The sequence below is a fragment of the Cupressus sempervirens genome, chromosome 9 (assembly GCF_028749045.1).
Source record: "Cupressus sempervirens isolate cs-2001-9-10 chromosome 9, ASM2874904v1, whole genome shotgun sequence".
Lineage (NCBI taxonomy): Eukaryota > Viridiplantae > Streptophyta > Pinopsida > Cupressales > Cupressaceae > Cupressus > Cupressus sempervirens.
The window spans coordinates 341,251,602-341,263,916 of NC_143126.1; the positions used below are offsets into that span (position 1 = coordinate 341,251,602).

Here is a 12,315-nt window from a genome sequence, read left to right on the forward strand (position 1 = left end):
TTTAGTTAGTATTTATGATAAAATTCCTAATGATATTATCTAACAAATTATGAATCATGAATTGATGTTTTGGCGAGAATGATTGTTTTAAAGGTTGCAAGATAAAGACCGGAGAAAGAGGGGAAGCATTATGAAACGAGGTCATCGGAATGGAATGGTCATAAGATCCAGTCATCAGAAATGACAGGTTTGACCTAAAAATCGCCATGGCAAGTTATTTTGAATTTGACAACAAATTTCTTAGTGGAATCCGCATGAGCTAAAAACTAAAGTTAAAATAAAATAATAATAATATAAATAATAAATATAAACAAAATTCTTACCTTAATTTAATTTATCAAATAATAATAATATCACCTTACATTATTTTATTTGCTTAATTAAAATCATAAATATATAAACACACGATGGCACTTTTACATTAAAAATTATAGGTCAATAATGCCACCTTGTGTGTACATACTTATAACCTTAATAAAGATAATAAAATAATATGAAATGATATTGTTATATGGACCCATTCATCTTTCCACCTCTTTTCAATTCTTTCTTTCTTTTCCAATCTAGAAGTCGAAATGAGTCTAGATTCGAATTAATAAATAAGCTGGCCTTGTCGTCTTTCAGGGACCTTGAGATATCTGTCTCAAACTCTTGTTGCAAATACGTTTATCACCCTGCAAAATCCGTCAACCATCCTGCAAATACGTTTATCACCTGCAAATATCACCCTGTCCAGCCATGATATTATAACCTCTAAGCTCCCACGAAATTATTTTTGCATATCACTGGTCATTGGTTCCAGCGGAAATCTGAAGAGACCACCAAGCAAGATACAGTAACCCGTCTGTATAGCCAAAGCCAAGTAAGGATGTGTTATATTTGTTTTTATCTTCCAACTTTCAATCACATTTTGTCCTTTCTGAGTCGGGTTGATTCAAAACATAAGAGTTACTTGCACAGTATTGAGTCTTGCTATTTACCATACACTCAGATTATTTGAGAATGCCAATAGAACTTGTATACATGGTTGCTAATGAAGTAGTTGGTGTTTATAATAAAAGCCGACTATGGAAGTATTAAAGCTTTTATGTTCTCATCATATTCTTTGTCTATTATTACCGATTGACATCACTTTAAAAATACTTTTGAATATAGACTATACCATTATCAAACCATATATGTCTTAATCTGTAGATTTTGTCTTGAAATGTTCTGTTCTCAAACAAACATACAGTAGTAATGATCAATTCTGAATACCAAGGAATTTCATAGGATGTAAAGTCATAATCTTATAAATAGGTATATGATGTAATGGTTCAGGTACCGAGGAGACACCGATCTGAAGATCTGTTGATGCTGTGAGGTGTAAATGAATCTGATAAAAGAAAAACAAGAATGATATCAGTAATTGATAATACACAAATTAATCTAATGCAAATAGCTCATGTAATTTAACTTTGATAATTAGTTGTCAAGCGGAGTGGTGGAGATCGGGTTATAAAAACCCAACTCTGAAATCTCTGGCTAGGGCAATAATAGGCAGACTTGCCACAACAAAATGATCGTGTTGTTGTCCTAATGCTTCAGTTATTCAATCGAATAGCTGTTGGGACCTCAAACCAGTTGAGTACTCCAATGACTGGATCAATGAATGTCCCAAGCCCGACCTCAGGGTAGGGAGGGCCATTCTATTAATTTAGAACCTGTGGGGATAAGTAAAAAGGTCCACGGTTGGGAGGTTAAGCCTACGATAATGCTTCTCCTCTCACCAAAGTCAGAGCTTGGTCAATTAATTGGAAAAGTCTCTCAAGTAAATCAGTACGTATCTTTGTTTTTAAGTTAGTTTTCTTTATTTTTCAACTGAAAGATTTTTCTTGGAAAAAGATAGATGTTATCATAGAAATCTAATTAGTTTTTTTTTTAATAGCATGTTAGATGCAACTTCTCATTTCAACAATTCAGACTAGGGTTAAATTTCAGCATTTAGATTCAATTTCAATATTAGATTAGATTTATTCTCAAAATTTAGATTAGATTTAAATTCAGTAAATAGAATAGATTTAATTTCAGTTTAACTTCAGTATTTAGTCTAGATTGATCTCAACAGTTAGTCTAGAATTTAGATTCAACTGATTATGTAATCGAACAAATTTCAAACAATGTAAACTCAATAAGTGTTTAAAAAAAAAAAATGAAATGTAAAATCGGATTAGATAAATGATAAAGCAGTTGTAGAAATTCCAGTTGTTACATGTAGTTCTATACATACTATAAGGGTTAGTTGCCTTGATCTTTTCCTTTATGTTTGAGGATGTTTTTATAGGAAAGAAGGTTGGTACTTTACACATGCTACCAAATATTGTGTAGACTCAATCTAATGATAGTAGCTCCAAAGACCCCAAGATGGATGAAGTGAGGCTCTTGAAGCAAACATTGATGATTGAAATTATGAGATCCTTCTACATTAAGAGGGAGTATGACACTTCTTCTGAGGAAACACAGGAGCGTAGAAGATTGATACTCAGAGGGAGTCTAGAATTACATGTGGGTGACTGCATTGATGTTGATGGGCCTACTCGTACATATATCATGAGAAAGCAATGACTTATCATCAGAAAATCAGAAAATTGATATCAAATTCAAAGTGAGTTCAATAGGCATCCTTGGGTGAAGAGAGTTTCTAAGGGAGTAACTAGAGGACCTAACCTCCCAGGATCGATGTTCAGAGGGAGAAATTTTGAGATGCAATCCTTTGTGGATAATATCTTCTCCATGAGGAGAAGTTCTAAGACAAATTCTTTATTATACGCTCTCCTCTATGAGAGAGAAGTATGAGGTGAAAACCCTTTGTTCCACCCTCTAGTAGCAGTTATGCTGGGAAAACCCTCTGACTTGGTTCATAGTGGATATCATGTGAGTACTACATGATGTTGTGATTATGTTATGAAAGGTGACGATCTTTCATTGATGTATATATTTAAAAGGGAGCTATTGGAAGGTGATGATCTTATCAATAGCTGGACCTGTTATTATAACAAACTACATTAAGTTGTCCCGAAGTGCCAGAAGTTATGATAACAAATATAAGGTAACTATTGAAAGGTGACAATCTTATCAATAGTAGACTTATCTCCTAACACCAAAAATGTGTTGGAGCAAGTGTTATCATGGTTATTAGGCCGTATCTTGCCGGACACCATGAAAATTGTTGGTGTCATTGTTATTAGGACGGATTTTGCCAGACACATTGATATCCATCATGGTTAGTAGGTTTGATTTTGCTGGACACCATGATAATTATTGGTGTCATTGTTATTAGGCCGGATTTTGTTGGACACATTGATAGCCATCATGGTTATTAGGCCGGATTTTGCCAGACACCATGAAAATCATTTGTTATGGTTCTTTAGGCTGGATATTGCCGGAAACCATAACTTAAATCTATCATAGACCACACTTAAGGGGGCGTTTAATCTTGTATTATATTTTCTTAAATTCTCTCTTTGCTAAAGAGGAAGTGTTGAGGAATCTAGCTTCATAGTGAATTGAAGTCAATTCCATATGTTAAATATGTTAATATATATGTGTGTTGATGGATTCATGTTGATATCCTTAATATGTCATTCTAGGAATATCTCTTTTTATACTCAAGAGCATAATGTATTATATATCGATCCTCCCTAACTAAGAGGAGTGCTATGTTTATAGTTACAGTTAGATTGATTCAATCATGAGATTCATTGCTGTTGGTAAATCATTATTTAGTTATATATTATATATATACTTATTATATAATTGTATATATTATATATTTAATGATGATTAACCACAAGAAACATGTCTCTTCCTCTCATATTTATAAGTCATTCAATATGCATTTGGAAAACAATCAATTACAATGGCAATCATTAGTACAGTTGCAGAAATCTAAGAAGTTAACAAGAAGATGTCAATTCCAGAATTAAATAATGCCAATTCCTGTTCAAATTAACCAAACAAACGGGCCATTATTAAAGTAATTTATTTCCTTTAGCTAGTTTCTAGTTCTTGTCTTAATTAATGACAAGTACGATGAGTGTAATCAGGAAGCAAACACACTCATCTAGTTATCAGTCACTAATGACATGCTTCTAGAAGTGTCATCTAGCTAGATAACTGCAGACCTTTATACTCATTTGGAGAATCTCCATGAACAATCAAACAAGGGCAAAATATTCTTTTTGAAGAACATGTTTCTCATTATGATAAACGATAAGGTGTCTCTATAGGAGCATCTTATGAATAAGGTGTCTCCATAGGAGCATCTTATGAAGAAGGGTATTCATAATTAGTTGGAAGTGATTAGTCGCAGGATGAAAGAAGAGGACGTGGTCGTTATGACACTGAAAACCCTACCACGATCCATTTGAGCACTTCATCAAACCTCTCAACATTAAATCTGCTAATGTTGATTTAATGTTTGATGAATTGTGCAACAAGCTCTTGCTGTAAGACTGGTGGAAACAATAGTTTGAACCAAAGAAACGTGAATCGGAATCGGATCGGAATCGGCAAGGCCGAATCGAATCGTGAATCGGCAATGAATCGGCGATAAATCGGCAAATTTGAAAAAATCCTTTAAATTTAAAGATTTTAACAATTTAAAACTTATTTCATGCACCCTTTATTGAATATAACTTAAGCACACTATAACATCATCAAATAGAAGTTAAAACTTAACATACATAAACATGGAACATAAAATCCATCACATACGTAACTATGTTATCTAAAATGTAAATTGTAGGCTAGCTGAAGTAAATAGAAATCAAATGATCATAATGATTTAAATCATAGAATGTATGTAAGATGATCCATAAGACATCAAATCATAAATTTATGTAAGAATCTAAGATGAAGATCCATGAAAGTTTGAAACATATGTCTATCAATGATTCAGTATCAATATCTGTAAACAAAATATAAAAACAAGGCTCCAGCTCAAGCCTCAGGCTCATAGTCATCATCATCCTCAACATCATCCGCAAGCTCGGCTACAGCCTCAGCCTCAGCCTCTGAGTATCCAGTCTGCCTAGTAGCAAGGCGTCTAATGTAGGTCCTAGAGGACTGTCGAGCCATATCTCCCGCATATAAGATGGGCTCACGAATGTCGCTAGGGCTTGTGTCTGTGCGTGCACGTGTGCGTCTACCAATGCCTGAAGAACATGCTCTAGCTGCCTCAGCCTCTATATCCACCTGGTCAATCCACGCACGGTCTTCCTCAGTGAAGACTGGATCTACAACCTCTGTGAGCCACTCTGATTCTGGATCAATCTCCTCCAGAATGATCGGAGAGGAGTCAATGCCCAAAATCTGTCTGATCCTAAGACAGAGGTTGTAATGAACGAAGACAAGATCATTCAACCTCTGCACTGTCAACCTGTTTCTCCTCTTCGAGTGGATGTGCTTGAACATGGACCAACTGCGCTCACATCCAGAAGCATTGCTTGGCTGACTCAGAATACGAATGGCAATTTTTTGAAGTTTTGGGGTTGTGGCCCCAAACATTTGCCACCATCTATCTGAAATAAGGGAAAATAAAAATAATTAGTCTCATTTACAAATTACAAATTACAAGTTAACTCTAAAATTACATAATCAACTTTAAGTTTAGAATCTAGATTCATGAACATTGAAATTTTGAATATATTATTTAATTTTTACCTGGCTGTATTGTTTCCCGAGCATCTATGGCTAACCTGCTAGAGAAAAGTGGCCCTTCTTTATTATTGAACTTATCAAGCTCAATAATTGCAGCACTGCTATCCTCATCAGTACTCAACCTCTGGATCACTGTATATAATCCGGTGAGAACCTCCTCATCCGCCTTGAAGTTAGGACGGAAACGAAATGCCGAATTCAAAAAGTTAGCTGCTGCATGGATGGGTCTGTGGAGCTGATTCTGCCATCTCCTATCAATGATGTCCCAAATAGGGGCATACTTCTCCTGCACTCCTGCATACTAAGCTCTAATGGCCTCCTTGGCCCTATCCATGCCCTCATATATGTAGCCCATAGAGGGCTTCTCCCCATCAGCAGTTCGTAGGAGAGATACAAGGGGCTCAGTGGCCTACATATAAAGTAAAACAAAAATTTGAGTCAAAACTTAAACATAGAATAATTCAATAATATAACTTAAGGTAAAACTAAATCATTAAACAATTAGCATAGTAAACTGTAAAATATTAAATGTTAAATTGCAATAAAATTACCTTAAGGATTTCTCTAGCAGGTTTCCAAAAACTATCATCATCAAATATGCAATCCACCACATCTATCCCTGCAGTGGTCGTAGCATAGGAAGATGAAATCCACTCCCGCCCAACAAACATGCTCCTCAAATCATCCCTTGATGTCAACAAGGATTGCAAGGTGATGAAATTCGAGGCAAACCTCGTGATCCCTGGACGAGCTAACTCTTTGTCTCCTGTGTACTTCCTCATTGTGCTAAGGACAAATGAATGATTATAAATAAACTTGCATATGTTTTTTGCCCTTTCCACACATGACTTGACCCACTCAAGTTTGCCAATTTCTTCCAACATGAGGTCAAGGCAGTGTGCTGCACAAGGGGACCAAAATATGGTGGGGTGCCTCTCCATCAAAAGTTTGCCTACAACAATTTTAAGATAATTAAAAATTCAAATTTCAAACATGTTAGAACTTAGGAAACTTAGAAATTCTAAGTTAGAATTAGAAAAAGTTCAAAATTCAAATAAATTTATTTTCAAAACTTAAAAAGTTAAAAGTTTACCTGCAGCAACATAACTTGCTGCATTATCCGTCACCACTTGCACCACATGTTGTTCCCCCACCTCTGCTATAACTTCCTCAATAACCTCACATAAGTATGTGGCGTTTTTTACATGAGCAGAAGCATCAATGGATTTGAGGAACATGGTATATCCTACAAGTAACAAACAACGAATTATAATTACTATTAGCAATCAACAAATCAAAATTTGAAATAGTCAATCACGATTCAAAATTATGTATGTAGGAAAGTAGAATGATCAATCACCTCCACATGATACAAGAAAATTGAGGAGTGTTCTTCCCCTCCTATCTGTCCAACCATCAGTCATGATGGTGCAACCCTTTTCGATCCACTCCTTTCGGTTGTCCTCAAGCTCATGCCTCATATCCTCAACCATTTCCTCCAGGAGGTATCCACTCAACTCAGCCTCAGTTGGGGCTTTAAACCTCGGACCACAAATGGTAACTGCATCTATCATGTTCTGCCAATAAGGAGTCCTGTCACAAATAGATAATGATATTGATTAGAAATTTAGATGTCAAAAACTAAAATCATAAAATAAGTAGATATAATTAAAGTTTTACTTTTACTTTTAACTTTAACTTTGAAGATAACAAAGAAAAAAGAATCAATTACCTGGCTGCAATAAATGGAATGTTGCAAAAGTACCAGAATTTGCAAATCTCTTTTCTGGCAGCATCATGAATCTCCTTGTTCAAACCCATGCCCTCAAGCGTGGGTTGGGAGCCAGGAGTAGTGCGGGGCACAAAGTAACTATCTATTCTGTTTTTCTGCACTCTAGGCCGCAATAGGTTGGTGTTGGACTCTGTCTCAGTATGAGACCGACTACCACTAACACTCGCATGAGCACTAGCACTAGGATGAAAAGGAGGCCTAGAAGAACCCTCTCCAACACAACCTACGGATGCGGAAGCTGATGCAGATGCACTTGCAGTTGTAGATGCGGTTGCGGATGTGGGAGCACGGGAGCTAATACCTCTTAACCCTTCAAGTTGCATTTTCTTAGTCAACTTGTCTTGTTCAATTTTTTCTAATGCCACTAAACAAGAGCGTTTTGCCTCAGCGGTTTGATGAGTGCAAACTGTGACATCATGGCCAGGTATGCCAGCAATGTGGTATTTCAATCTATAGATACCTCCCGAATTTATTTTTTCTTTGCAAAATATACATTTTGTTTGATATTTGGTTCTCCCAGGAAACTCTTCATTATATTTCCAGCATTCATCTTTTTTACCCATTGTGGAAATTGGAAAATGAAAGCAAAGGGCTGCTGCAATAAAAAAATTCATGTAAAAAATCAAAGTTTGCAACTAATAAACAAAAACTACAAAACAACAAACCCTAGTTTGCAATTTAGTAAAAATAAAAAACATTCAAGATTTGCAAATGAACACTAAAAAAATTTAACAAAAAATGCATACTACACTAACATGCAAAAAAAAAACCAACACTTACCTCTTGCAAACGAGTTGAGGAGTGTTGATATTGACTCCTTAATGCTCCCAATGCAATTTATGGCCTCCCCAGATGGACTTCTGATCTCTTTGGTGCTCTTCCTTCTTGCCGGTTGGAAACCTATGGATTCTCTTTTCTCTTCTTCTCTCTCACTCTTCCTCTCTTCTACTCATACTAGGCAAATAGAAGGCTCTTTAGGGTTATAACAAAGAGGAAAGTCAACTTAGAAAGCAAATAAAACATGTGTCTTTTTTTTAAAATTGAACTTTCTATCCTTGCTACCGCGGCTGACATCTGGAGATTCACGATGGCGATTTTGGCGATTTTTGCCATGAATCGCCGATTTTGGCGATTCAAGCGATTCACAGGAAAAAATCGCCACTAGCGATTTCCGATTCCAAAAAAATCGTGAGCCATGAATCTTATCACGATTTTGGCGATTTCATGGCGATTTTTGGAACTATGGTTTGAACTATGGGAACAACCGTACACCTACTGTGGAATAGACCTTTATTACCAAAGCCAATGAGAAAGGCAAAAGAAAGTTTATTCAACAAAGGGACAAAGCAAATGTGAGGAGAGTTCTGAGAAGGTCATCAAATGTTTTTACAATGGAAAACTTGGTCATATTAAGAATCAACGTACATAATTTTTTGCTGATAAAAACTACAACAAGTGAGTGTCTTAACAAGAGATCCATGTTATAGAGCATCCGGAAATAAAGGAATTTGCCTTTTATTTATTTATGGCCAAAAGACATACATACTATGTCAAAACATCTTCTTGGTACATTTATTCTAGAGCTTCTGGTACACCATGCTCTTATTCAATGATCTTTGGCACAGGTGAAGAGCATACAAATTTTGGCAAGGTAATGTCTAGATTACATCTATTGAATGAATCTCATATTTCTCAATCTATACTTTGTTCCAGGCACAAAGCTCAATCTGCTTTCAGTGAGTTAGATTATGTATAGTTGTCTGAATGTGGATGTCGTCTTCAGTATACAAGTGTTATATTGTTGACAAAGAGTGAACGACTACAAATGTTGTTGGCCTCGAATGCCATGGAATTGTTTGCCTTATTAATACTGGAGAGTCTGAAGATATTGCAATGGCTACAAAGGGTTCATCTATTATCTCTCTTTGGAACTAGTGAATATAGTCACCTCAACATATTCTATGTCTCTCAGTTGGCTTGAGAAAATGTGGTGAATGACTTACCCAAGCTTGTGTCCCAAACATATGGCATTTGTTGAGCTTGCTAGATAGGGAAGCAACATCACATTCCCTTTTCAGACGAAGACTCGTGGAGAGCATCCAAAGTCTTATAGCTAGTTCATGTAGATGTTTGTAGACCAATGAATATTGCATCAATTACTGGTGCTAGGTATTTTCTTCAATTTGTAGATGATTTGAGTAATAAAATGTGGTTATTTTTAAAAAAGGAAAAGCAAGATGTATTTAATGAAGTTTTGCAATGGAAAGCATTATTTAAAAAAGAGTTAGGATGTTAGATCATTACTCATAGGTCAGATTATATGGATGGTGGAAGGGTGTCCTTGAAATGGTGGAGTCTACGTTCAAGCACATTTAAGACCTGGCTAAGGATTATTTCCCTCTCACACATTCCATGATTTATTCTAAGTAGTGCCCGGGCATGATTTGGGGGTTGTGGCAGACAAATTTCTTTTACAATGTTACCTCATTGTTGGCAATATATGCTTCCAACTTACTCTAGTCTTCAATATGAACAATTCTCTATTCACAATTTCTTAACCTCATCTATTTTGCACATGGGTACTCTTTGGACTCCGTCATTGGACAAGTTATATTGCAAAACTCCTTGATTTTATCAAATTCATGCCTTGAGCATATTTGTAACTTCTTTGTGGGTCTCAAAGGAGTTTCCGATGCACTACAACTCCATAGAATGCACTACATGTAGTGCAAATTCATTCTTCATCTGCAATAGATTTTGTGATTTCTATGAGTACATTCTATATGCGAAGTCCTCCTTGACATATACTACTTTTCGTGCATGAATTGTGTCTTGAATGCTTTGTCAAGGAATTTTGAAAAGTCTACTATTGATGTTCTTGAATTTCTGTCATCCTTAATTAACCATTCTCTCTGGTTCTGACACAAACTCATCAATAGAACCATCAACAACTAGATACTTAAAGTAGGAGAGATTGTCAGGCTCATCTAAATATTCAACTTTGAGATCAGAAATGGCAATCTGCAGATTTGGAGACTTGTTGACCATATACATTCCTTTGATAGGTTTCAAATTTGTCTTATAGGAGTTACTCATTTTCTAATCTTCCTCGATTTGTGATGGTGCCTTCATCTTCTCTACAAGCTTGAACAATCATGAACAAAGATGATTAAGTCCATGTCCTAATATAGATATGCATGATAGAAATATAATGTTAGTCATATGATAAAGGATCATAGAGGGTGCTTAAATGGAGGCCCTAATTTGAAAAAAATAGGGCTCCATTAGGGGGATTCTATTCAAATGAATTCTCCAACTTCTTTGTTAAAACGGTATTAAGCTTCAACTTACGACACCCTACAAAGCAAAATCATGTTGTTGAGAGGAGGAAGCATACTATTACGAAAATTGCTTGGTTTGTGTTGGAGCATAGGCTAAGAAGTTTTGGGTAGAGGTAGAGTATACTGGAGTGTACCTTATGAATTGCTTTTCCACACAACCTATCAAGAAGAAGTCCCTAGAGCTGGCCTGGTCTAGAAGGAGGCCAAATATTTGTCACGTGAAGGTTTTTGTGCAACAATTTATTCTTGGAATCTAAATGAAAAGAGGACTAAATTGGATTCTAAAAGTTAGAAGTAGATGCTTATAGGATACAATGCAATCATTAAGCCTATTAGTTGATTGATGTGGACATTGGTCATCTCACATTCAATAGAGATGTGGTTTTTGATGAAGACGGTGGGCCCTTTATGCTTTCTTTTCCTATCTAGCATCCTTCACATCATTCTATGAAGAAAATAAATTTGGGTGTTAAGCTTCCATTTTCTTCACTTAAAGAGAGGGATTCTAAAGATTTTGAACATGAATTGGTGGGATTTCCTAGGCATGACATAGTACCACCAAATTTCCCTCAAGATAAACTATATCAGCATCCAGATGATATTATTCTAGGGAGTCAAGGTCATGATGTTCATCGGAAGAACATGGTTTTACTCTTCGACCTAAGTGGTGGAAAAGCTTATCGGTGTTGTTTAGGATGATGATCTTGTTGAGGGTAGATCATCTAAAGCCAAGAGCAAGAAGAATATAATCAATTTTGCACAAGTCTTACGACCAACATTCAGTGTGTCTATGAGCCGTATACTTGTTTTTATACTTGTTCAAAGGAAAAGGAATACCTGAATGAGCACAGAGAATGAAAGTTGAGTATCAGAGTCTTCTAAAGAACAACGCATTGGTTCTGTTAGGTCTTCTATCAAGGAAGAAACGCATTGGCTGCAAATTGGTCTATAAAGTGAAGTGCAAAGTTGATGGAACTCTTAATAAGTACAAAGTGCACTTAGTGGCTAAGTGCTTCTTGTAGAATTACGGTGTTGACTATGAGGAAACCTTTGCTCCTACTACAAAGAGGAGCATCATCCAATTGGTTTCCATTGCAACACCATGCGGTTGGAATGTCCATCAAATGGATGTGAAGGGTGCCTTACTTAGTGGAGATTTAGGGGAAGAATTATATATGTTAGAACCTCCTCATTTCAAAGTTGTAGGTAAAGAACACTAGGTATATAGACCCCTCAAGACTCTTTATAGCCTTAAGTAGGCCACCAGGTCTTGGTACATCAAAACTCATACCTATTTGGTTGCATAGGGTTTTTAACGAATTCCTTCAGATCCTAATTTGTATTTCAAAAGTATTGGTAGTGACAACATTTTCTTGGTCATCTATGTTGATGACATTATCATTATTAGTAGTGAGACAGTTGCTTGAGTAGATCAAGTTGAATTTATGTGAAGCATTTGATATGACTGATTTGGGACTTCTG

General features: G+C 36.0%; 3 protein-coding genes across 6 annotated transcripts in view; 1 reads left to right on the plus strand and 2 right to left on the minus strand.

Annotated features, from left to right (window-relative positions):
- SEC10 (exocyst complex component sec10) overlaps positions 1-12,315 on the plus strand; it is a 217,409-nt gene that overhangs the window by 69,327 nt on the left and 135,767 nt on the right. The gene's annotated exons all lie outside the window — the stretch shown is intronic.
- LOC149538724 (uncharacterized) lies at positions 5,452-6,935 on the minus strand. The gene is made up of 2 exons (XM_089798902.1): positions 6,252-6,935; positions 5,452-6,109 (listed from the first exon to the last, which is right to left on the minus strand). Exons 1-2 carry the CDS (start codon positions 6,639-6,641, stop codon positions 6,002-6,004), a joined length of 498 nt encoding a protein of 165 aa, XP_089655028.1. The 5' UTR covers positions 6,642-6,935; the 3' UTR covers positions 5,452-6,001.
- LOC149538725 (uncharacterized) lies at positions 7,053-7,568 on the minus strand. Its single transcript, XM_089800215.1, has 2 exons — positions 7,433-7,568; positions 7,053-7,293 (listed from the first exon to the last, which is right to left on the minus strand). The coding sequence occupies exons 1-2, from the start codon at positions 7,519-7,521 to the stop codon at positions 7,053-7,055; spliced, it is 330 nt and encodes a 109-aa protein (XP_089656341.1). The 5' UTR covers positions 7,522-7,568.

Coding starts and splice junctions, on each gene's coding strand:
- LOC149538725 (XM_089800215.1), bottom strand. CDS start 7,521: ATGGGTTTGAACAAGGAGATTCATGATGCTGCCAGAAAAGAGATTTGC. Junction 7,294..7,432: donor ATTCCATTTATTGCAGCCAG/GTAATTGATTCT, acceptor TATTTGTGACAG/GACTCCTTATTGGCAGAACA.
- LOC149538724 (XM_089798902.1), bottom strand. CDS start 6,641: ATGGAGAGGCACCCCACCATATTTTGGTCCCCTTGTGCAGCACACTGC. Junction 6,110..6,251: donor CTGCTAGAGAAATCCTTAAG/GTAATTTTATTG, acceptor CTTTATATGTAG/GCCACTGAGCCCCTTGTATC.